Source organism: Rhinopithecus bieti, unplaced genomic scaffold, assembly GCF_001698545.2.
Source record: "Rhinopithecus bieti isolate Rb0 unplaced genomic scaffold, ASM169854v2 scaffold_28547, whole genome shotgun sequence".
Taxonomy (NCBI): Eukaryota; Metazoa; Chordata; class Mammalia; order Primates; family Cercopithecidae; genus Rhinopithecus; species Rhinopithecus bieti.
The window spans coordinates 2604840-2631556 of NW_016813480.1; the positions used below are offsets into that span (position 1 = coordinate 2604840).

At 47.0% G+C, this 26717-nt stretch overlaps 1 protein-coding gene and 1 long non-coding RNA gene across 2 annotated transcripts in view; both read right to left on the bottom strand.

Annotated features, from left to right (window-relative positions):
* LOC108512910 (uncharacterized) overlaps nt 1-17998 on the bottom strand; it is a 118820-nt gene extending 100822 nt beyond the window's left edge. Inside the window, exon 1 of the long non-coding RNA XR_001880741.1 lies at nt 17881-17998. This is a non-coding gene — a long non-coding RNA (uncharacterized LOC108512910). The remainder of the gene's footprint in view (nt 1-17880) is intronic.
* Nucleotides 17999-21768: 3770 nt separating this feature from the next.
* On the bottom strand, nt 21769-25170 carry RASL11A (RAS like family 11 member A). The gene is made up of 4 exons (XM_017848508.1): nt 24435-25170; nt 23974-24030; nt 23796-23875; nt 21769-22485 (listed from the first exon to the last, which is right to left on the bottom strand). The coding sequence occupies exons 1-4, from the start codon at nt 24556-24558 to the stop codon at nt 22018-22020; spliced, it is 729 nt and encodes a 242-aa protein (XP_017703997.1). The 5' UTR covers nt 24559-25170; the 3' UTR covers nt 21769-22017.
* Between the last annotated feature and the right edge of the window lie 1547 nt (nt 25171-26717).

Genomic DNA, 26717 nt, shown 5'->3' on the forward strand with positions numbered 1-26717 from the left:
AAAAAAAAAAAAAAAAAAAAAAAAAAAAAAAAAAAAAAAAAAGAGTCACTTGGGGATGGACATTTGCATCCCTTCCATAAGGAAAGAGAACAGCCCCAGGTCCTCCTTGGAGAGCACATTATGATCTGGAGGCATGGGTTCGTGCACGATGCCTTCCAGCATAAGAGAGGGGATGAGCCATGTATGTAACTCTCCACAAGAAACCTCATCAAAGGAGTATCAGTTGGCTGGGGCTGCCATAACAAAGTACCATAGCCTGGGAGGCTTAACCAACAGACATTTATTTTCTCACAGCTCTGGGGGCTGCAAGTCCAAGATGAAGACGCCAGCAGAATTTTTTCTCCCAAGGCCTCTCTCCTTGGCTTGTAGACATCCCGCATTTCCCTGTGTCTTCACATCATCTTCCTCTGCATATCTCTGTGTCCAAATCTCCTCTTCTTATAAGGACACTAGTAGTATTGGATAAGGGTCTGCCTTAATGACCTCATTTTAATTCATGCAACTCTTTAAGGACCCAGTCTCCAAATACAGCCACATTCTGAGGTACTGGGGGTTAGGACTTCAACATGTGAATTTGAAGGGGGACACAATTCAGTCTATGACAGAGGGCAAGGGCTTTATTTCTGGCATCTATCCCACATCATGCTATAAGCCCAATATAATTACCCACAGCTACAGAAACTTAGCACAATCATGGGCATGACCCGGCATAGCTTCTTGAGCACTGCAGAGCAGTGTGATGACTGGAGACAGGGACTGAAGGTGAGAGGCAGGAGGAGGGTACAGCTTCCAGTGCCCCTGACCATGCAAGGTAGAGTCTAGCTGAGTCTGAGCAGCTTGATCTTGTCATCTGCCATGGGCATGTTATACTTGAACTCTCAACACTTCTCAGGAAGAACTTACACAAACAACCTCTACACTTAATGCTTCCATTTAAAGAAATATTTGCAAACATCGGACTTCTGTTTCCTGAACGAACTCAGCATCAGCAAGACCACATCCTTGTCTGCATAAAACAGAAGAGTCGGGGCCAAGGGGCCCTGTGAAGCATCCATATCTCTGTCTCCAGTTTCCTAGCACAGACAGAATAGGAAGATGTAAAGTTCAAATTAATTTAGTCCACCAACCTGTGACAGCCTTCAGCTGTCATACCCTGACTTACAAAGTAACTCATCTCCTGTGGACTGGATGTCCCAGGACCACTTGTACTGTAATACTCTGTGACTTTAACAAGAGTTACATAAAGCAACAGAGGCAATGAATATTTCATTCTTCCTTCATTCATTCACTCATTCAACAAGTATTGCTCAAGCATCCTCTATGTGCTAGGTGTCCTGGGGGAGGAGCAAAGCAGAGGAGGCTGCCTGTAGGAAATGGCATTTGAGTTTACTCTTGCACACAGGCTAAGATTTTGGTGAGCAGATGAATTCCAAGTGGAAGGATGAATAAAGGCCAAGAAGCATGAATAAAGGCCAGGAAATAGGAAAGACAAAACCTAGCTACAATCGATGAGTAGGTAAGTTCTGATACGTAGAGAAAGACCATTGTGTCAGGAAAGAGTGGGTTATCCATCTAGATGTGTAGGCAAGAAGCTGATGTGCCTAAGAGAGAAGACTGCACTTTGCCTTCTGTTCTTCACTTCCGACAGGCTTCAAGTCAACCTGCAGAGATGAAGGAGAGGCGGGGAAGAATGAGGAGGGAGGCAGATGGTTCTTCCTTCAGATGAAAGGATGGAGGGAGGAAGGAAGCAGACGATTACAAGCTGTTTGACTATAAACAGCACAAGTGTTCTTCTAGTTGGAATCACGGCAGCTCTTGTTCTGGCCATTCTAGGGGGCGTTTGCATTTGTGTGGGGAAAGTGACATGACTGCCTATTTTTGAACATTTAAATCTGTCACTGGTTGAGTGTTTTGTTTCATGCCACTCACAGGATGAAGACGATTGCTCATGCTGATACTACGTTGCCAGCTTCAATGGGTGGGAACCAAGGGAAATGTATGCTGTACCCCATTGTGGCCTCTAACATGGGAATTAGTGCCTATGGAAAAACTCCCTAAAATAGAATCACAAGGGAATAACATTGGCTGCCTAAAGTATGCTAGGGTGAGGGGCAATGAAGAGGGGACTGTGGCTGTCCAATTATCCCCTGAGAGGACTGAACAGGTTTCCAGGACAGCTGGAATTTTTTGTTTTTTGTTTTTTGTTTTGAGACAGGGTCTTGCTCTGTCAGCCACACTGGAGTGCAGTGGCACCATCACTGCTCACTGCAGCCTCAACCTCCCCCACTCAAGCAATCCTCCCACCTCAGCCTCCTAAGTAACTGGGACCACAAGTGTACACCACCACACCAGGCTAATTTTTTTCTTTTTTTTTTTTTGGTAGAGATGGAGTCTCACTACATTGCCCAGGCTGTCTTGATCCCCTGGGCTCAGGCAATCTTCCTGCCTTGGCTTTCCAGAGTGCTGCGATTGCAGGTGTGAGCTATTGTGCCTGGCCAGGGACAGCTGGAGTTTTGAAGGAAGAGGGGGCTTCTTGTTTAATCCTGTCGGTCAGGAACCTCCTTCTTGCTTGTTTGCGGGATTCGGCGTTTTCAAGGCACTCAAGAAACAGTAAAGGGAAATTTGTAAAATGCTGTGTCTCTTCTGTAGTATGAAGAAAAACAAAAGGAGTGGTTTGTGCCAAGAAAATGAGTGAGGTGCTACCTCAGAAAGACCAAGGATACTGTTCGTGTAGGTTGTTTTGAGAATTCAAAATGATACTTGAAGTATATTATTTTCTAAAAATGCCTTTGCCAATAAATGTTGGGCTTTAAGGAAAGGAATCTAAAAATATTAGAGCTGGATTAAAAGTGACTTAAAAGACATGACAATTGAATATAGTATGTGACTGGATCTTTCACTAGAGGGGAAAAAACGTGCTATAAAAAGCATTCCTGATACTAGACCCTTATCAAAACCACAATGAGACACCACTTCACACCCACCAGGATCGCTACAACCAAAGACAGATAATATCAAGTGTTGACAAGGATGTAGAGACACTGGAGCCCTCATACATTGCTGGTGGGAACATAAAATAGTGCAGCAGCAGACAGGTGCGGTGGCTCATGCCTGTAATCCCAGCACTGTTGGAGGCCGAGGCGGGTGGATCACAAGGTCAGGAGATTGAGACCATCCTGGCTAACACGGTGAAACCCCGCCTCTATTTAAAATACAAAAAATTAGCCGGGTGTGGTGGTGGGTGCCTGTGGTCCCAGCTACTCGGGAGGCTGAGGCAGGAGAATGGGGTGAACCCAGGAAGCAGAGCTTGCAGTGAGCCGAGATCGCGCCACTGCACTCCAGCCTGGTCAACAAAGCTAAACTCCATCTCAAAATAATAATAATAATAATAAAATAAAATAATAAAATACAATAAAATAGTGCAGCGGCTTTTGAAAACAGTCCAGCATTCAGGTCTATTATAAAATAGAGTTATGATATAACCCAGCGATTACACTCCTAGGTATGAACACATATGTCCAGACAAAAACTTGTACATATTTGTTTGCATTATTCATAATAGCCAACAAGTAGAAACAACCCAAATGTACATGAACTGACAAATGGATAAATAAACTGTGGTACATCCAGACAATGGAATATTACTCAGCAATAAAAAGAAACGAGCTACTAAGCCATGAAAAGACACAGAGGAATCTTAAATGCATATTGCCAAATGAAAGATGCCAATCTGAAAAGGCTACATACTGTATGACTCCAACTATATGACATTCCAGAAAAGGCAAAACTGTTCTGCATCAGATCCACCTGGGTCAACTTTTCTTTTTTTTTGATGGAATTTTGCTCTTTGTTGCCCAGGCTGGAGTGCAGTGGCACAATCTCGGCTCACTGCAACCTCCACCTCCCGGGTTCAAGTGATTCTCCTGCCTCAGCCTCCCAAGTAGCTGGGATTACAGGTGCCTACCACCCCTCCCAGTTAATTTTTTGTACTTTTAGTAGAGACGGGGTTTCACTATGTTGGCCAGGCTGGTCTTGAACTCCTGACCTCAGGCGAACTCCTGACCTCCTACCAAAGTGCTGGGATTACAGGCATGAGCCACTGTGCCTGGGTCAACTTTTTAAAAATTTATTTGTTGATTTATTTAATTTATTTTTTTTGAAATGGACATTCACTCTTGTTGCCCAGGCTGGAGTGCAATGGCATGATCTCAGCTCACCGCAACCTCCACCTCCCGGGTTTAAGTGATTCTCCTGCCTTAGCCTCCCAGGTAGCTGGGACTACAGGCGTGTGCTACCATGCCCGGCTATTTTGTATTTTTAGTAGAGATGGGGTTTCACCACGTTGGCCAGGCTGGTCTCAAACACCTGACCTCAGGTGATCCGCCTGCCTCGGCCTCCCAAAGTGCTGGGATTACAGGCATGAGCCACCACGCCCAGCCTCAACTTTTAAGTAATAAAGTTGTGAGTTGTTTTTCAGTTGCCATTGACCCTCATATAACCTGAGCGTGCCCAGATGAACCAAGTGTGCAACCACAGGGGGAACCTAACTGATTGGACCAAGGAGAGGGGACCAAATTAAGAAGCGGACACCACCTGGCAGAATCCAGGATCCAGTTAGATCAAGCTCTGGCATTACCCCATGGCAGGACTCAATTATATCACGCCTCCTGGCATCACCTCATTTCAAGATCCAATCAGATCACACCTCATTATCTTATGATTATAAAATCTGACCCAGTCTTGCAGGAAGACAATGATTTGGGAACTATTCCTGGTATTCTCCTTACTTTTTACAAGAAGTAAAATTCTCTTGCTAAATCCTCCTTGGTTATGGTCATTGGGTTGATATCTTTGGGTCATTGGGTGAGTTTGGCAGCCAAGTACTAAGCTGCCAAACTCACCCACTGTGGGTAACAAAACTAGAGACAATAAGAAGATCAGTGGTTTCCAAGGGTATGAGAGGAGGAAGGGGTGACTACATAGAGCACACGGGATTTTTAAGGCAGTGAAATCACTCTGTATGATACTGTAATTGTGGATTCAGGTCCTTACACATTTGTCAAAACAAAACAAAACCCCAAGGTCGACTGTGGACTTTGGTTAACAATGATGTCTCAGCGTAGGTTCACCAGTTGTGACAACTGTACCATCCCGCACAAGTCTTGCTGGATGTTGATAGTGGGGGAGTGTATATACGTGTGGGGGCAGAGGATATATGGGAACTCTCTGTACTTGCTACTCAATTTTACTGTGAACCTGAAACTGTTCTTAAAAATAGAGTTTAGTAAGCCAGGTGAGGTGGCATGTGCCTGAAGTCCCACCTACTCAGGAAGCTGAGGCAAGAGGATCATTTGAGCCCAAGAATTTCAGGGCAGCCTGTGCAACATAGCAAGCTTCTCCTCTCTACATAAATAAAATAAATACAGCTAAAAAAAAAAAGTGGAAGGAGGCCTCAGGTCAAGGACACAAGCAGCCTCTAGAAGCTGGAGATGACAAAGAAACATTCTCCCCTAGACCACCAGAAGGAATACAGCCCTAGGGATATCTTTTCTTTCTTTCTTTCTTTCTTTTTTCTTGAGACAGGGTCTCTCTCTGTCACCCAGGCTGGAGTGCAGTAGCGCCATCACGGCTCACTGTAGCCTCAACCTCCTGGGCTCAAGCAATCCTCTCGCCTCAGCCCTCCCAAGTAGCTGGGACCACAGGCACACACCACGACACCCAGCTAATTTTTGTATTTTTTGTAGGGACAGGGTTTTGCCATTTTGCCCACCCTGGTCTTGAACTCCTGAGCTCAAGTGATCCACCTGCCTCAGCCTCCCAAATTGCTGGGATTACAGGCGTAAGCCACTGCACCTAGCCAACATCTTGCTTTGAGCCTAGTGAGACCCATTTTGGACTTGTGACCTCCAGATGTGTAAGACAATACATCTGTGTTATTCAAAGCCACCATGTCTGTGGTAGTTTGTTACAGCAGCCACAGAAAACAAACACAATAGCATTGTTTCACTAAATGCACCATGGTTATATAAGATAATAACAATAGAAGCTCAGTGAAGACCACACAAGAAGCCTCTGTGCTATCTTGGGAACGCTTTTGTAAATCTAAACTTATTTTAAAATTAAAGTTTTTTTTTTTTTTTTTTTGAGATGGAGTCTTGCTCTGTCGCCTAGGATGGAGTGCAGTGGCCGGATCTCAGCTCACTGCAAGCTCCGACTCCCGGGTTTACGCCATTCTCCTGCCTCAGCCTGTGGAGTAGCTGGGACTACAGGCGCCCGCCACATCGCCCGGCTAGTTTTTTGTATTTTTTAGTAGAGACGGGGTTTCACTATGTTAGCCAGGATGGTCTCGATCTCCTGACCTCGTGATCTGCCCGTCTCGGCCTCCGAAAGTGCTGGGATTACAGGCTTGAGCCACCGAGCCCGGCTAAAGTGTTTTTTAAAGAGGCTAAGATTTGCCAAAAATAAAGCAGGTAAGGTTGTTACTGAACTAAACTGGCCCCATTTGCCCACACACTTTGGAAAGTCAAACACTGAACCAGGTTTCTGTAGAGAGAGCAGTTTATTACAAGGCTGCCAAACAAGGAGACAGGAGTCAGCCTCAAATCTGTCTCCCCAGTCTGGGAGCTGGGGCAGGTTTGATAGTCAGAGGGTAATGAGGAATGATCTGACTGGATCCTGGGTCCTGCTGTCTGGTTTCTGCTTCCTTTTTTTTTTTTTTTTTTTGTTAGAGTAAGACAGAGTCTCACTCTGTCACCCACGCTAGAATGCAGCGGCACAATCTCAGCTCACTGCAGTCTCTGCCTTCTGAGTTCAAGTGATTCTCCTGCCTCAGCCTCCCAAGTAGCTGGGATTACAGGCACATGCCACCACACCCAGATAATTTTTGTATTTTTAGTAGAGACAGGGTTTCACTATGTTGGCCAAACTGGTCTCGAACTCCTGACCTCAGGTGATCCGCCTGCCTCGGCCTCTGACAGTGTTGGGATTACAGGCATAAGCCACCATACTCAGTCAAGTTTCTGCTTCTTAATTCATTCCCTGTTCCTTGGTCTGAGCAATTAGGTCCCACCTGTGGTTGCCCACTTGGTTTATCTGGGCATGCTCAGGTTACATGACCTTCAACCTGGAAAAACAACTCACAACTTTGTTACACAAATGTGGAGTCAGATGAGTCGGATGCAGTTACAAGACTCATGGTCTGGGTCCCAAGCAGCAGGCAATGGAGACTTCCCCCCGCCGATTCTATCCCACCTCCTTACGACAAGGAGCCCTGGCACAGAAACCAGAAAGAAAACCAAGAATTTCCTGAAGGGACTGCCCAAACGGAACCTAACCAACTGATGAGGCACCAGTTTTAAAGAAGAGGCCACTCCTCTGCAGCAGGGACTGCTTGCCCCTTGCAAGAGAGAAACGGAGTCGTTATTCAAAGATTAGAGTTTGAGCAGTAACAAAGTGGAAAATGTGCTAAACATCTGGCACAAGCTCAACAGGTACTGGTTATGGACAAGGATGATGCTCTGCCAGCCCTATGTAGTGTCATTTAGTAACCATAGCAATGGTTTCTAGACATATATATATATAATATAACATATATACATATATTATATATACACATATATACACATATATTATATATTATATACATATATACATATGTACACATATATTATGTATATTATATATACATATATACACATATATTATATATATATATATATAATTTGTGTGTGTGTGTTGTGTACGTATGCCTTGGATAGAGAAAAGTAGAGTCTTAACAAACTAGATTTTCCATTTTAGAAGTTACCTTATTGCCGGGGACAGTGACTCACGCCTGTAACCCCAGCACTTTGGGAGGCCAAGGTGGGCAGTTGGCTTGAATCCAGGGGTTTGATACCAGCTTGGGCAACATGGCAAAACCTGTCTCTACAAAAAATACTAAAATTAACCAGGCATGGTGGTGGGTGCCTGTAGTCCCAGCTACTCAGGAGGCTGAGGTGGGAGGATCACTTGAGTCCAGGAGGTTGAGGCTGCAGTGAGCCATGACTGCGCCACTGCACTCCAGCCTGGACGACAGAGCGAGACCTGTCTCAAAACAACAACAACAAAAAGTCGTATTATGATTATTAAGAAATTAAGCAATTTTACGAAGATGTATTAATCTTGGTAAATCTTACTAATCTGGCTTGGTACCAACGTTACCAAGCAACATTGCCAAGATAAAAAAGCATTAACATCAAATTCTAAGCTATCTGCATCACCCAGCCTGCCCGTCAGCATAAGGAATATCACACACTCCGTGATTACTTCCACCCCAGGGCCTTCAAAAGGACTCACTCGGCATCGTGCCCCTCCCACCTCCCAAATCTATTCCTTTCACCCTGACGTATCTTCTGAGCTGAGGGCATCTTCGAATCTCAATTCAACTTCCTCCTCCACCCAGTCCCTCCGCTGTGGTACCTTCCACTGGAACAGAATGTTTCTTTTCATCCAGTTCTGCACTCAAAAGTTTGGGTCACCTTCAAGACCTCTGTCTCCTTTGCTCCAACCTCCAGGTTGCAGACATCTCTCTCCCGCGGACTCTCCTTTTAAACCGTCACTCCTGCATCTGCCGCATCCCGTCTGTTCTCTCTGCCACCGCTGTGGTCCGGGGACTTATTTTATTTTATTATTTATTTTATTTATTTACTTATTTATTTTTGAGATGGAGTCTCACTCTATTGCCCAGGCTGGAGTGCAGTGGCGCGACCTTAGCTCACTGTAATCTCTCCACCTCCCGGGTTCCAGTGATTCTCCTGCCTCAGCCTCCTGAGTAGCTGGGATTACAGGCACCTGCCACCACACCCGGCTAATTTTTGTATTTTTAGTAGAGATAGGTTTTTTGCCATGTTGGCCAGGCTTGTCTCGAATTCCTGACCTCAAGTGATCCGTCCACCTTGGCCTCCCAAAGTGCTGGGATAGGAGGCATGAGTCACCGTGGCCAGCCTTCAGGGTACTTTTGAGATGGCCACCGCCTCCTCTTCTGTCTAACACATCTTGCTGTATTGGCTGCCCCTGGGGCGTCCACTGCCTCTTTCCTGTCTTGGCAGGACATCAGCGCTCTTTACAATTTGGTCTCAGACTCGCCTCCCCTCCCACTGAGTCTCTCTTACATGTGTCCCCACCAAACCAAAGGACCTGCACCGTGGAGAACGCCCAGTCACATCAGCAACTGGTACTCTGGGCACAGGCCACTGTCTCTGACAGGAAGCCCCCCGCCTTCCTGACCCCTGACATGTTCCTCACTTTGGGGGCCACATTTCGGTGCCTCCTTCTCTCAGATGCTCACTTTAACCCTGTCAGAAAAACTGGAGCCCCCTCATGGACCACCCACTCTGCTCCCAGGGCACATTGCTCTTCCTTTCTTGGACTTCTATGTGGGTCAGCCTTGTATTCTGTGAACTGAGCATCAATCTTAGCTTTTTTACTAAAGCTCAAGCTCCTTCCGGGCAATGTTTATTTACAGATTCAGCAGAAAGGCTGGTTTGTGGTTTATGACAGCATCTTGTTAAAGCAGTAGCAAAGAAGGCCAGGCACGGTGGCTCACGTCTGTAATCCCAGCACTTCGGGAGGCCGAGGCAAGTGGATCACCTGAGGTCAGGAGTTCGAGACCAGCCTGACCAATGTGGTGAAACCCGGTCTCTACTAAAAATACAAAAATTAGCCAGGTATAGTGGCAGGTGCCTGTAATCCCAGCTACTCATGAGGCTGAGGCAGGAGAATCACTTGAGTCCGGCAGACAAAGGTTGCAGTGAGCTGAGATTGTGCCGTTGCAATGGCCTGGGCAACAGACCGAGATTCTGTCTAAAAAAAAAAAAAAAAAAAAAAAAAAAAAGCAGTAGCAAAGAATGCAGGCTTGGCAGGCAAGGTCACAGGCCTTGGGTCTCAGCTCTGCAGCATCCTAACTGTGTGACCTGGGAAAAGTCTCTCAGCTGCCATGTGCCTCAATTTGCATATCTGTAACATCAGGATGATAAGTATATACCTCACAGGACTATTGTAGGATAAAATGAGTTAATCCACAAATGAAAACTCTTCAGAACAGTGTCTGGCACATATCAATGCCTGGTAGGCTTTAGGTATTATTATTCTTGGGCTGCAACTGGAATTGCTGTGTCAGGATCTCTTTTTTTTTTTTTTTTTTTTGAGATGGAGTTTCACTCTCGTCACCCAGGCTGGAGTGCAATGGTGTGATCTAGGCTCACTGCAACCTCTGCCTTCTGGGTTCAAGCGATTCTGCACCCTCAGCCTCCCGAGTAGCTGGGATTACAGGTGTGCACCACCATGCTCTGCTAATTTTTGAATTTTTAGTAGAGATGGGGTTTACCCTGGCTGGTCTCGAACTCTTGACCTCAGGTTATCTGCCCGCCTCAGCCTCCCAAAGTGCTGGGATTACAGGTGTGAGCCACTGCACCCAGCCTGTGTCAGAATCTCTGAGAGTGGCATTTTAAACAAGTGTGATTCTACCACATGCTAGATTCTGTGGAGCATTAATGTAACCTCAACCTTTCATTTTATAAATGAGGAACTTAAGGGCCAGGTAGGTGAAATAACTTACCCAAGTTCCAAAAGGACTTGCATATTCCACTATCTAGTCTACCTTTTACAGGTTTGAATAGCTCCAGCAGCACCCATCAAGTTTGATTTTCAGATGCCTTTCCCACCACACGCAGGGGTGCTTTGATCTCAGGGCCAGCCTAGAGGGCACCAGAGCCCATGGAAATGGCACAGAAAGGAAGCCAAGCTTTGACCACTACACCCAACTCCTTTTACATCTCCAGATAGAGAACCAGAGCCCATGAATGACCACTTCTCTCATTTCCTCCATCCCAAGCTCCTCACATTCATAAATGAAGACAACCTTGACCATCAGATGTATGCTCCAGTCTGACCACACCCAGCTGAGGCTGGGGACCTTGCTGTGATTTGTGTGGGTGACTCAGGAGATGCTGAGACAGGTGCCCTGGAGTCTCCAGGCTTCTTGGGCCCAGAAACGGAGAAGCCACTGAGAAGACTTAGGACAGCACCACTGGGGAGCCAATTTCCACTTCCTTTTCCAGCCAGACTTGAAAGTAAGTCACCCCTTCTCTTTTTCATCCCATACAAACCTGCAAAATCTCAAGAAACTCTATCTCACGATGTTCTCAGCTCCTTAAATAAATTGTAGTTTTCATTCAGACAAGAGCTGCCATGCTAAGGAGTGCATTTCTCTGTCACATGGTGGAAGTGAATGAAGGGATATGGTTGAGTTCAACGCCCTTGCCTTAAAGGAAGAGAGTCTGGCCCGGACGTGGTGGCTCACGCCTATAATCCCAGCACTTTGGGAGGCTGAGGCGGGTGGATCACCTGAGGTCAGCAGTTCGAGAACAGCCTGGCCAACATGGTAAAACTCTGTCTCTACTGAAAATACAAAAAATTAGCCAGGCATGGTGGCAGCATCTGTAATCCCAGCTATTCCGGAGGCTTAGGCAGGAGAATCTCTTGAACCCAGGAGGCGGAAGTTGCAATGAGCCGAGATCGCACCACTGCACTCCAGCCTGGGCAACAGAGGAAGACTCTGTCTCCAAAAAAACAGGAAAGGAGCCTGCTCTCGCCCTGCCCTTTCCAGCCCCCTTTCTGCTACCAGGAATGTGGATGTGGCTGAGAGCCATTGTGAGGGTGGCAGCTGGGAAAGGCAGAGAGACAGAGAGGGGGTGCCAGGGCCCCTGAGAACCCCTAGAGAGGAGCCTCAGTGCCCAGCTTACCTGCACGTGTGGGAGAAAGACACTTGTCTCTTATGGAAGCCATTTGGATTTCCTATCAGCTAAACCACACCCTAGTCCAGAATTCAGGAATCCAGTACAGAGTCCTATTTCCTTCTGCTCTGGGCTGCTCAGGCCTGGCAGCGAGGCATGGATTTGGATTCTGACAGAGCACTGGCTTTAGATTCAGAGAGATTCAGGCTTGAATGTGGCCTATGACGTTTACTACCTGTACCAGTTTGGTAGGGTTGCAGTGATCAAGTACCACAAACTGGGGGGCTTAAACAACAGACATTGTCTCCTGGTTCCAGAGGCTGAAGTCCAGGATCCAGGATTGGCAGGGCTGTGCACCTTCTGGAGGCGCTACGAAAGGACCTGGTCCCAGCCTCACTCCTGCCTTCTGTGGCTTTCTTGGCTTGTGGGCGCATCACCCCTTCATCTCTGCCTTCATCTTCACATGGCATTCTCCCCCAGTCTCCTCACGTAGCCTTCCCTCTGTCACTGTGTCCAAATGTTCCTTTTTTATAACGACACCAGCCGCATTAGATTAGGACCCACCCTAATGACCTTGTTGTAACTTGACTATCTCTATAAAGACCCTAACTCCAAATACAGCCATACTCTGAGGTCCTGGGGGCTGTGCATATCTATTTTGGGGTAACACAACTCAATCCACCATAATAACTGTCTTCACTAACAGGCTTTGGTTGTTAACACTCCAGTTAAGAACCTCAGTTTCCCCAGTGGAAGTCCCCAGCACACACCTTCGAGCTGGTCTCTGCAGATGTCACGTTTACATTTGAAAGTAGGCGCCACCTCCCATCAGTCAATCATCACTAAATGTGTGTGGCGGCCTTTGCTGTTTTTTCTGGCTACTCTCAGTCTCCAGACCCCCTTTGCTTTATGAGCCTGGGTGACTGGCAGGGCCCCTCTACGACAAAGATGCTAAAAATGCCAGATATTTAGGATCTCAGCCTCCCTTAGAGCTGCACAGCCTCCACTGTGGTCCTCCAGCTATCTCAGTCAGTGACTCTGTAAGTTACTCAATAGCCTTTTAATATAACCCCTTTTCACTAAATCAGCCGGTCTGTTCTATTGCTTGCAAGTGACAGCCTTGACGGGTACCGTACAATATTCAAGGTCCAAATGGTTGATTAGGAGAGTGGTAGCAGCTTCCAGATGACCCATTAGGATGCATACAGTAAGACTATTGGCTCGGAAGCCACACAGTATAGTGGCTTTCAAGTCAGGAAGACTCAGATTCAAATCTCAGCTGTGCCACTTACTAGCTGAGAAAGCATGAGAAAGTGAATTAGCTTCTCTGAGCCTCATTTTCCTCCTCTGTCAAATGGTGATTACAGTAAACTACTTCATAGAATTGTTGGGGGAATTCAATGAGGTAATGCAACAAAAACTCATGCTGTATATGATTATTCATTTTCTGTGTCAACTTGACTGAGCCATGGAGTACCCAGATATTTCATCAAACACTATTCTGGGTGTGTCTGTGAGGGTGTTTTTGGGTGACATTAACATCTCAATTCAGCAGACTGAGTAAAGCAGATGGCCCTCTCTAATGTGGGTAGGCTGCTTCCAGTCATTTGAAGGCCTGAATAGAACAATAAAGGTTAACGTCCCCTAAGCAAGAGGGAATTCTGCCAGCAGATGGCCTTTGGACTTGAACTATACCATCCGCTCTGGTTCTCCAGCATGCTGAATGCAGATCTTGGAACTTGTCAGCCTCCATAATTGCATGAGCCAATTTATTATGATAAATGTCTTTCTATATCTGTGTCTTTACCTATACCTACAGCAATACTGACATCAATATAGGCATAGCTATAGATAGAGACAGACCGATAGATATGGATATAGATTAGATATAAATTCAGATATAGATATCTCCTGTTGGTTGTTTCTCTGGAGAACCCTAACACACCGTGACACATGGAACAATAGTGCAGACTTAGTAACTATGGCAGCTAATTGTTATTGTTCGTTTTATTATGATGCTACAATGTGGCCAGCACACAGGGCCCCAGCCACAGCGCCTCAAACATTGTGGCAGAATCGTCATATTTTCCCCAAGTCTGGGGATATTCACTGGCCTTTCTTTCTTTTTTTTTCTTTTTTCTTTCTTTTTTTTAATTTTTTTTGAGACAGAGTCTCTCTCTGTTTCCCAGGCTGGAGTGCAGTGGTGCCACCTCTGCTCACTGCAAGCTCCACCTCCTGGATTGACGCCATTCTCCTGCCTCAGCCTCCCTAGTAGCTGGGACTACAGGCGCCCGCCACCACGCCCTGCTAATTTTTTGTATTTTTAGTAGAGATGGAGTTTCACCGTGTTAGCCAGGATGGTCTCGATCTCCTGACTTCGTGATCCGCCCGCCTCGGCCTCCCAAAGTGCTGGGATTACAGGTGTGAGCCACTGCACCCAGCCTGGCCTTTCTTTTTAAACTCTGAACTTGTTACCTCTCTCTTGCCTCTCCCAGCACATGGACAGGTGCACGTGCACACACAGCATGCAATTCCTGGAGACAGTGCTGGACAAGATCAATGGCGGGGGCGGGAGTGGGAGGGGGGAATGCTTTGAGCTCTCAAAGGTGCATTGCAAATTTCTGCTCTGGCATAGTAACCATTCACTCCCACAGCCCTGGGACACTGGGATGACATTCAGTCACCTCCTCCTCTTCACAAGATGCTAACCTGCTACCTCCTAGACAAAAGAAAGCTCATGAATCACCAAGGGCTGCCTTAGAGGCTGCCTCTCAGGGGCACTGGTTAGAGAAAAGAGACTGTGGCCAGTCAGAGGGTGTCCCTGGGGCCCGTTGATATAGATAATGCCCACTACCCCCATCTCCAGCCCACTATGCCCACCCCAGAATGGCTTTCAAAGGGGTGACTCAAGGTCACCTGGCCACGGAGAAGGACTCAGCTCTGCCAAGTGGTACTGAGGCAGCCTGGACGCAGCTTTGCTGAATCAACTCACCCAGCACCCAGCCTCATGGCGAGACACCCAGCAATTCCTGCCTTCTTCCCAACAAGGCTTTTGCTGTCCAAGTCTGACCGCCCCTTGGATAAACAAGAAGCTTGGAACAAGTCCAGACCGGGGTCTTTCTCACAAGCTTCAAAGCTAGACATCAGGTAACAATGCCAACCAGGAAGTTTGCTGAAATGCAGGTTCCCCACAGACCACAGCTCAAAAACATAGCAACAGAACCCCTGGAGCTGGACCGTGAAGCTGTATTTTTTACAAGTTCCCCCCAAATATGTCAGCAGGCACAAAGACCTGGGCAGAGGAAACAGCCTGAGCTGCACGGAATTATCTTCCCTTCCTGAAGCCAGATATCCTGGTTTCTTGGCTCATATGACTTAAGGCCATTCATTGCTTGACTTCTCTGGGCCTCAGTTTCCTAATCTGAAATATGGGAGATACTTTTTTGGGGCACATGTAAAAAAACGAAATATACTAAAATGGGAAAGTTCACTTGTCCTCCTTACAGGCCACGCGATGCGGGAGTGGCTCCCTTCTTCAGTGTCCCGCTGCTCAAACCTCCAGGGGAGCATACAGACAGGCAGGCTGTGGGGCTCCGACCCCATGGCAGTGTCTAGGTGTGAATGTTTACAGCTAAAGCCCCAACAGGCGTGTGTTACAGGGTGCTCTTTCAGTTTGCCATCTATAGGCCGCTCGTGTTAGCTCAATTAGACCCCTGCCTTATCGCAAGGACAGAGGGCTTTCTGTATCCCGGGGTTACCTGCCTTGCTGTACTGGAAGAATCGGATCACATGTGGGCTTGGAGAATGAGTGCAAGGTTTTATTGAGTGGAAGTAGCTCCCAGCAAATGGAGGAGCCAGAAGGGAGGTGGCTTTCCACTGGAGTCAAGCTGGCCCCGGCTCTCCTCCAACTACCCCAGCCCAACTCACTGTTGTTCTGCTGGCCTGCTGGCGAGCGGGTGCCTATGGATGTGTTGCTCTGGACTTCCAGCCTCCTGTGTGTTTCTTGACTGATGTGCTCCTCTCTCTGTTCAGCTACATGTGTGTCTGCTTGCTAGGGTGTCAGAGTTTTTATAGGCACAGGATGGGGGCATGGCAGGTCAGGGTGGTCTTGGGAAATGTAACTTTTGACAGAAAAGCAAAAAAGCCTGTTCTCACCCAGGTCCGTGGGGTGGAGCCCTAGCCAGGGACCATGCCCTCCTCTACCCAGCATTTCCCTTCGCCTCTTCTGTATCATTTAAAGGGACCACACTCTTTCCTTCCCAGCACTCCCGTATCATTGGGAATGATAATAGTTCTATCTCAATGGATTATTGAGAAAATTAACCCAGCATACATAAAAGATCAGTAATTGTTAGGTGTTATTATTGAAGAAACAACTATTCCCTTGCAAACCTTCTTTTTCCCAGAAGTGAAATGGGAAAAATCATGTACTTCAAAGCAACTACTGTATCTTTTAGAGTATCCAAGCAAGCCCAAGAAACACTCATTTGCAAAACCAGCTTCATAATGTATCAAGATATTTTACTTTTATTTATTTATTTTTAAAACTGGGGTCTCACTCTGTTGCCCAGGCTGACCTTGAACTCCTGTGTACAAGTGATCCTCCCACCTTATTCTCCCAAGTAGCCAGGACTACAGGCCTAAAATATTTAAAAATAAATAAACAAACAATTACAACTTACTGAGCACCGTATATGTGTCAGATTCCACAAACAATTCTGTCTGATGAGTACTATTATTTCCATTTTAAGTTAAGGAAGCTTATATCACCAATGGCAAAGTTGGGATTTGAACCCAGACCTCATTCAGGAACGTGTGCTATTCTGTCTCCACAAGACTGGTTCTATTCATTGTCAGGAGCTTCTGAAGCATCCTTGTTTTCCCAGTTATAAATCCACATTAGTATTGCTAGGCAAAACTGGGTTATAGAAGTAAGCCCTGCAGTTAACAGTGTTTTTCCAATATGAGCAAAGAATGCCAATAAGACATGGCAGTAAATATTTTAAAAATAATTTTAACTCATTAATCTTGAACTGAACACATGCCTCCAAGGAAATGATGCTTTACAATTTGTAAAGTAAGAAACATCCTTTCTTAGTAATGATACTTTCACACTCTTTGCGGTATTTGCTTCCATCCCCCCTCAGCTCTGTGATCTGCATCCCCCACTGATTTTCTCAACACCCTCAGGTAGGGTCAGAGTTTAAATTCACATCTCCCGGAAAACAAGTCACACCTTCGGAGGTGTGACCCAGAACTCCCACTGAACTCAGTTCCTGGGAAAGGAAGGCTGTCTTGATCACAACAACATGTAGCACAGGGCTTTTTGCACGAGGCGAATTCTCAATAGATGTGATTTAAAATAATGCAAATCACTGTTGTCATGGTTTTTCTAAAGATATAAGCAAAATTGAAAGCATCTATTTTGTTCAAGTAGCCTTTCTCTGGAGAATGTTCTCTGAGTTAAAGAAGGGGAAAGGAGGCCAGGTGCGGTGGCTCACGCCTGTAATCCCAGCACTTTAGGAGACTGAGGTAGGTGGATCCCTTGAGCTCAGGAGTTCAGGACCAGCCTGGGCAACATGGTTGGTGAAACCCTGTCTCAACCAGAAATACAAAAATTAGCTGGATGCGGTGGTGCATGCCTGTAATCTCAGCTACTTGGGAGACTGATATGGAAGGATTGCCTGAGCCTGGGTGGCAGAGGTTGCAGTGAGCCAAGATGGTGCTACTGCACTCCAGCCTGGGTGACAGAGCGACATCCTACCTCAAAAAAAAAAAAAAAGAAAGAAAAAAAAAAGGCCGGGGAGATGGGTGGGAAAGGGGCTGTCTCTGACAGTCTGACGAAGAAAACTCAGGATATAGATATATACCCCTTGTTATGGTTAATAGTGAGTGTCAACTTGATTGGATTGAAGGATACAAACTATTGATCCTGGGTGTGCCTGAGAGGGTGTTACCAAAGGAGATTAACATTTGAGTCAGTGGGCTGGGAAAGGCAGACCCACCCTTAATCTAGGTGGGCACAATCTAATCAGCTTCTATCGCAGTTAGAATATAAGCAGACAAAAAAATGTGAAAAGAGAGACTGGCTTAGCCTCCCAGCCTGTACCTTTCTCCTGTGCTGGATGCTTCCATTTCAGAGGTAAGGCCCTTGAACACCAGACTCGTTTCTTCAGTTTCAGAATTCAGACTGGCTCTCCTTGCTCCTCAGCCTGCAGACGGCCTATTGTGGGACCCTGTGATTGTTAGAATTAATACTTAATAACCTCCTCTTTACATACATATATCTGTTCATTAGTTCTGTCCCTCTAGAGAACCCTAATACACCTCTGTACTCATGAACAATAAAAAAATAACTTTAGGGACTCCAATATTTCTAACAGTTCAGCTTAGCCAATATTTTTGAGGATCCTGCTGTGTACTGGACACTTGAACAGGTGCTGTGGAGCTGAAGATAAATGAGGACTCACTCAAATCCTAACAGAGCTGATTTTCTACTAGAGGAGAAGTATACAAAGAGAGGGTACACAAGGGAGGCTTCTAGACATTTCATCTAAGGCAGGCACATTTCTACTCTGTTATGCTGAAAATTGCTTTGCAATTGCAACCAAATCATCACGTACATAGATTATTTTTTTTCTAGGGCCCTAGCCCAATTAATGATGTTTGGAAAATAATCTTTTTTTTTTTTTCCATATCACATCTTTCTTCCTAAGTGCCACAGTAGCTTGAAACTAATTTTAACAAAGTCTTTCAAAATATTCCACCTTTTGGAGAGAGAGTAAATGGTAATAATAGTTTATTAATCACACAAAATGTATTTGCATTGTAAACTTGAATTGGTAACTTTGCATAATGAGAAGTTGAAATCGCAACATATACAAGGAGCAAAAAAGCAATTCGAGCCCCAATTTATAACTGAACAGTCATCTTGTCTTTTTTATTTGCTCAATTGTTTACCACTGCCTTCCAGTATTTATTTTAATCCATTTCTCTAAACAGATATTAATAAACTTTAGAACTTCCGTTGTGCCCTTTGCCTAAACACAAGCAAAACAAATTTATCTTCTTCTGTTATAATTGACTTATTTTTCCATGTTTTGAGTTTGCTTCTCATGCGTTGCATGTGAAGTATGGAATGTTTGCAGGATGTACAATTGAGCTATTTTGGATTGCATCCATTTCTCCAGAACAACACTGATTGCAACATTAATTAAATCATTCTGGAGAGTTTTAAAGCAGAATCAGTGACTGAGCCTTGACCAGAAGGAGAACGAATGCCAGCAGTGGAGGCCTGGGGGTTTCAGAGACAGATTTTCCCACTGAGGCAGGGATGCTTCCCACGGAGGCAGGGATGGAGGAGGGAGGCGAAGTGGGTGGGGGAAGCTACAGTCCCACTTCTCTCATGAGGATAGAGGTAAATTCTTGCACCGGCCATAACACCTCAGGGGTAAGGCAAAACTATTGGATAAAATGCACAGATACTGTTCTCTCCACACCCACATTTCTTGTAATGTTCTACCCAATGTTCTGTCCAGTGTTTCAGGACTTCTGCCCCTGCCTGCAAAATAATGACACCCATGGCTCTCTCGACTATGCCCTCCCCATTGGTGAGGGAAGGGGAGGTTGGCTTAGAGCTCAACTTCCCCTGTTAGGGCTTCCTTAGCACTCAGCCAAGGCCATACCTCAGCTCTCTTCCCTACACAACTTCCCAGTTTAACTGCCTTCCGATAACTCCATGCTCACCTCTTCCATCTCTGGAGCTACCATCCCAAGAGCCTTCCCGATGCTCCCTAAGCACCATGATGCCCAGGAGACCCCACTGCTGATCAGCGGGAGGCCTGGGAAAGAGCGGCCACAGACAACGAAGTTTTTCCACGACAAGCAAAAGCCATTTCCTGTGCTGGGCCAGTTTCAGGGACCAGAGAATAAAGCTGGCCGTGAAGCCCTAGAGGTCCATCATTTATGATACTGGGAGAGAAAGAGACAGGAGAGGGTGCTTTCTGCTTGGCCCATCAGCCTGCCTGAGCCCACAAGGCTGTGAGTCCCTTTGAAATGGCCTTGGGACTCATCTTTTGACCCTTCTGATCCACAGCCTGCTCCCCTGAAGAGTTCAAGATGACTTTCTGTTCTCAGCATTCACTCATTTGAAACTTGATCATAGGTGGCCTGCGGACAGCTCTTATTCTTTAGCTTTTAGATTATGATTTAACTTTTTCCCACGGGATGTTTGATCTCAGTTCCTTGAAGGCAGAGAAGTCCCTGGTGACAGGCCGCAATCTGGACATGTTGTAGGAATAGCAGGGACTAGGAGAATCAGCTGTTCTTGGGTCTACACCTGCAATGTTAAGATGCACGGCAGGAAGCAGAACAGATGATGCAGCTTTTGTTCTGAGAGCATGCAAACAAGGAGAATGTGAGGCATTTTTTAAAAGATGGAATCCAAATTGATTTTTTTTTTTTTTTGAGACGGAGTCTTGCTTTATGGCCCAGGCTGGAGTGCAGTGGTGCGATCTCTGCTCATTGCAGGCTCCGCCTCCAGGGTTCACGCCATTCTCCTGCCTCAGCCTCCTGACCAAATTAATATTTTACTTAATTATTTGGACACTCTTTTATGTATTATCTAATTTTCTTAACCCTTCACGCCATTTTGTATAGGTAGACACCCTTCAACTACAGGGAAAAGCAGTGCTGACATCACAGGTCTGGACAGAGCTGTCCTTGTGGAAGGGTAATGGTCTGTGATTGCCAGAAACTGTGTATGTCAGCCCCTCTCCATCATAGCTAATAATCTTTAATTACTCAGAACACCTGTCCTTGCCTTGCAGAAGTAACAATTTGTTTCATGGTAATCTCCCAATCTCCCATCATTGACCCTTGGCACCATAAATGGTGTACTCATTCATTTATTCATTATATGTTCACTTAAAACTTACCACTCTACGGGCAAGCACTGAACTAGAAGGTTGGAATACAGGATCATAAACTGCAGCTACTGCCCTCGAGGGGGACTCCTTACAATGGAGTAACAAATAGCTACGTGACAGGCTTGGGTTATAACACAAATGCTCCAGGAATAGAGGAAGACCAGAGAAGGCATCCCAGAGCTGAATGTAGCATGTGACTTGAGTTTTTAAAGATGAGTTAGCAAGCCATTAGGTGTAGAATTGGAAAAAATATTTGAGGCAGAGGGATAGTTTGTGCCAAGACAGGAAGACATGAAAGAGTCTGCAGCAGGCTGAGAAAGACAATCCGTTGGAATGGACTGACTGTTGGGGTGTGTGCGTTGGAAGGAGGGGTTGATAAGCCTGGAGAGGTGGTAAATAATCTTGATGCCATGTCTCCTGTCTATCTTAACCAGTAGATAAGGGGAAACCAGTTGAGCTTTTTATAGAAATGAAATGATTAGGGTTAGTTTTAGTAGGGTTGTTCTGATGTGAAGAGACAAATAGAAGATGCCATTCTAGAAGCCAAGAAACATGAGTCTTGCCTGCCAGTCAAAGGGAGGTCTAGATTAAGGGAGAGTGAGGCTTTAGAGAAAAACAGGAGTGAGGATGGACAGATCTGGTGCCCTATTGGAAGGGAAGGAGAATTGTGAGGTAACTTTTGGGTGGTAGGGCCCACTTACTGACATAAGGAATACTATAAAAGGGGTTTTTGTTTTAGTAATATGGGTAGAGTATAAACTTGCATTTGCACCAATGTTACTCATGACTTGTAACATTTTAGCATCCGCTCACACTGTACCCCTTCCCGTAAAAATCACACAGTGTCCATTTCATGGCTGGTGGCAGTGTCCCATTTAAAGACATCCTGCAGTTATTCAAATCCCTCTCCTCCGCCACATACTTTCCTTTCTCCCACAACAGACTCCCTCTACATGAACTCCTCCCCACTGTGAGACACCAATCAGAGTTCAGACTGAGGGCAAGCATAGACAGTTCTGGGCGCTGCTGCAAGTACAATTTCTATAAAAAGACACTGAGAAAACAATGAGCAATGTTGCCATTTTGCCTTTAATGGAAAAGTGGCCAGTGGTTACAGTTAAAAAAAAAAAAAAAAAAAGTTTTAACAAAACAAAATTTTATCCAGCTTCTAGGCAATCACTGAATTTTCAGAAATACACATGTGCTTGAAAATCAATCTTTTATAAAATAAACTCTGAATGTGTGATTAAAAGGAAGAAGCCCAGTCTTTTAGCTGCACAAATGCATATTAAAAAGGAGAGGCATCTATCTGAGATAGTTCACCCCAGTGCAGTGGGGGCTTTGACTTTGGGAGACAGAGCCTGCTTGAAGCGTCTCTTTAGGTCCTGCATGTTGGGAGAGCGGGGCCGAGGGATGATGGAGGCTCTTCTTCTTTCCCCACTGAGGCCGTGCATCTTGCTTACTTCTTTGCAGAGATGCTGAAACACATCACAGACATCTTCATAGTTTTCGCTAGTGGAAATTTCAAGGAACAGGCTGCCCAGCTCATTGGCTAGCTGAATGCCGTCCTGTGTCTGCACCTGCCGGGCATGCAAAAGGTCCCCCTTGTTGCCCACAATGATGACAGGGGCTTTAGAGTCAGGGTGGACCTTCCGGATGTGCTGATAAAGGGGTCGGATGGACAAGTAGCTGTCGTAGTCTGTGATGGAATAGACCAGCAAAAAGCCCTCAGCCCACTGCACGCATTTGGACAGGGAATCGACGACCTGGGGGAGACTGTCTTGGATCTGAGAAAACATCAAAATGACATCCAGTCAAGGAAACCCTCAGCGGGAGATAAACTCAAAAACATCAAGGCAACCCTTGAAGAAACACTTGAAAAAGAAATCACTAAACACAGTTTTCAGTTTCCACCCAGCTTCTGCAGAAGCAGGCTTTTGATATGGAAAGAGCAGATTCCCAGGCAAACTCCCTGCCTGAGTTACTTTATTAGCTGTTATCCCTGCATTATTTTTAAACCCCTTGCTTGTCAGGCAGTCTCTGGTGAACCATGGCTGACTGAAGAATGACCTTAAACTAGAATGGCTCAAGTTTTAGGAAACACTAACTCATAATAAACAAAACTTTGAAAATAAGCCAAGATAAATATCTATTCCCAAACCCATAAAAATATGTTTAACATGCACTTCTTAAGAATGTTACAGAAAGAAATTCCTTTCTTAGGGTTCTTCCACAAGACCCTTCCCCTGGAGAAGGGAGTAGCAATTAGTAACTGGTTAATAAACAAGTTACATTCTGGACCCTCTGCCAAGGGGTTATCTGATTGCAATTACTGACTTGAGGGAACAGCCATTAACAGCAGCACTTCAGCAGGGCTTGGCCGGGCGCTGTGGCTCATGCCTATAATCCCACCACTTTGGGAAGCCGAGGTGGGCGGATCACTCGACGTCCGGAGTTCCAGACCAGCCTGGCCAGCATAGTGAAACTACAGCTCTACTAAAAAAATAAAAATAAATAAATAAGTAAATAAATAAACAGTTGGAGTTGTGGCGGATGCCTGTACTCCCAGCGACTCCGGAGGCTGAAGCAGGAGAATCGCTGGAATCTACCAGGCGGAAGTTGCAGTGAGCTGAGATCCAGCCACTGCACTCCAGCCTGGGCAACAGAGTGAAACTCCGTCTCAAAAAAAGCAGAGCTTACCAGGGGAGAAGACTCTCTCCCACTAGAATCCTACCTGTTTTTTTGTTTTGTTTTGTTTTAAATGTCTTTCTCTTTGTTAATGGTTCCACGGCTACCTCTGGAAGAAATGGTGAGACCTGCCTAAGTAGTGATGGCCCACCAGGGTTGCAAAGTGAAGTGAAGTCAGGTGCTTAACAAGAGGAGGCTGCTTCTAACCATGCCTCCCCCTTAGAGAGTTTCTAACACCCCAACTACTGCCCCCCCCCCCCCGTGGACAGCCCATTCCTACCTGTATATGCACAGGTTGGTTTAGATGCCTTGTTTAGACCCCTGCGCCCAGCGTGGGCGCCCTACGTGCTGTGCCCACCGGGGTGGTCTGACGGGTGGGAGTGAGCTGTTTGCCCCTGGCGGTTCTTACCTGGATGCCCCCGGGAGTATCCTGGATCTGCAGGGAGAGCTGGTCCCCCTCAACGTAGACCAGACGTGAATACAGCTTGCCTGGAGAATGAAGAAGAGTTTGCTTTTCAATTCTCAAACTCCCATCCAGAAAAAGAAACATGCAAGCATAAAGGCAGGGAGCGTGCAAGTATTCTCACCTGTATTCGGTTCATAGTCGCCAATGAATCTCTTGGTCAGGAAGCGCACGATCATTGCTGAAAAGGAAATGGGAAAATCAACCGAAGGAGTCGGACAAGCCAGTCAAACCCAGGAACCCCCGACGAACTGGGGGGAGTGAGGGGCGCAGAACCGTGGGCACTGCTAGCTTCCAGAGGCTCCGCCAAACTGAGGTGCCGCGGGCTCGGCCGCAAGTACAACTGGCGGGACACCTCTCCCGCACCTCATCCCCGAACAAGCGCCAACCCCGCCGAGAGCCCCAGGGAACGCCAGGGAAGCAGGCCGGGACTGACCGGGACCCCCCGAGCGCGAAAGCAGCCGGGTTCTACCTGCCCCCCGGCCCTCAGCTTCGGCCGAAGCTCCCTTTCTCCGTCTGCAGCGCCCCCAGTGGTCGCGGCCGGAGCCGGGGAGCGAAGCCGCCCGGGGTCCCCGCCGCACTCACCACTCTTGCCCACGCGGCCGGCGCCCAGCACCGCCAGTTTGATGTCCTTGGGCAGGAGGCAGTCCGAGGAAGACTCGGGGATGGGTGAGAGCAGAAAGTGCCCGGACATGCTGAGCGGCCGCATGGAGCGCGTCCCGCGGTCCGGCGCGCAAGCCGAGCGGACTGGGCCTCGCGGCACCCGGAGCCGGCTCGCCAGCGGGGAGTGCGGGACTAGGAGTCCGGGACCGCGGCGGCTGCCAGCACAGCTGTTAAGACCCGCGGCTTTTAAAGGGCTTGGTGCGCCCGGGAGCGCGGCGGCCGCCCTAGCTCCTCCTCGTCTCCGCCCCTTCCCGGAGCTGAGGGGAGGGGCTGGAGCAGAGGCCGCGGAGCTGACTATCGCCGAGGCTGTGCGGTTCGCCGGGCTGCTGGCTGCTCGCGGCGCTCTGCGGCAGGACTGTGGCTCCGGGGCCCAGACCCTGAAGATAAGGCCACCATCCAGAGCGCGCGGGCGGCCTCTAGTCAGGCACTCTGGGAGTCTCCTCACCCCGCAGCAGCCAGCCGGAGTCACTAGACCTGTGGGTGAACTTGAGATGAGTTACGAGCTGGCGAGAGAAGAAGAAAAAGTGCGATCAGTTGGATGTTTCTGCAACAATGGGAGAGACAGATTCCTGTAAAACGTTGCCCTTTTTATTTTTAAAAGGTGCTAAGGGCCTGGGCGCGGTGGCTCACGCCTGTAATCCCAGCACTTTGGGAGGCCGAGGTGGGCAAGATCACCTGAGGTCAGGGGTTCAAGACCAGCCTGGCCAACATGGCGAAACGCTGTCTCTACTAAAAATACAAAAATTAGCGGGGCGTGGTGGTTGGCGCCTGTAATCCCAACTACTCGGGAGGCTGAGGCAGGAGAATCTCTTGAAGCCGGGAGGCGCAGGTTGCAGTGAGCCGAGATGGCACCACTGCACTCCAGCCTGGACCGCAAGAGCGAAACTCCGTCTCAAAAAAGAGAAAAAAAGAAAAGAAAAGGTGCTAACAGATGACGTTAATATGGGAAAAGGGAGGGCGGGGGCAAGAGCTCTGAATTAGTATCAGTGGAGGCAACTGCAGTTACTGTGACCTTGCTAGGGATAGATGAAGTCCCCTTAGGGGCAGTGATGGTTAGCGGCTCAGTATTCATTACCAGCCCCTCTTCTGCAGGCAGGGATTGCACTGGCTCATTCCTGAACACTCATGAGCACTCCACCGGCTGGCGGCCCTGGCTCTGCACTAACTGTCCATCATTAATACTATCCTATGTGCTTGAGTCATGCATTTGCTTCATTATCCAAGTATTTACTTCTAGGTGCATGGTGGGGTCTAGGGTGGGGTGGGGGGCAGTGTGAGGAACAGGACACAAAAGAGAGCTATGGACTGGTTCTTGGATTTCCGGAGCCCACCAGAAATAGCACGGCAGAAGCCTGAGGACTTTAACGTTGAACAGTTAGAAGACTTTCTGGCTTCTGGCCTCCTGTGTTCCAGCCTCACCTAATTGCCTATTAGATAGCCCCACACTTATTCACACCTTTCTCTACCCTGGTTGTACCAGTTTTTGCTTCATGACAAACCATACCAAACTAGATGGTTTAGAACAACAATCACTTACAGTTGTTGAGCCCTTTGGTGCATCTGCAGGGAGCTTCCAGGTTCTGGAGGTGGGAGCTGGCTGCCCTTGGACAGCCTTACTCATGTCTGGCAGCTGTTGGCTGTGATTAGGGAGGGTAGTGACTGAGTTACGTGTCTCTTTTCAGCAGGTTGGCCAGGGCCTACCCTCACGGTAGCTGAGCAGAGTTCCAAGAGAGTGGGTGGAAATGGACAAGGCCTCTTGAGACCTAGGCCTTGAGGTCGAACCCATCCCTTCCTGCTGCATTCCGTTGGTCAAAGAAAGTCATGGGGCCAGCCCAAATTCAAGGAGTAGGGAAATGCACTCCGCCCCTTTGTGGAAACAGCAGAAGAGTCACATGTGAAAGGGCAAGGAAGCAGAGTGGTGGAGAATGGGGCCCATTTTTGTAATTGACCATGCTAATGAATGTGTCTCCATCCACCCAGTGGCCCAAGCCTCGGAGACATCCTTGACTCTACCTACTTTCTCACTTCCACATTGATTAATCACCAAGTTCCATCATTTCTCCTCCTATATTTCTTGGTGTCTCCCTCTCTGTATCCCTACTGTTCTCATTTCTCATCTGCAGAATTCTGAATAATCCTGAAGTAAACTAGACTAGACTAGATGGTTTCTTCAGTTTACATGTTTCTCCCTTGGAGAAGCCATCT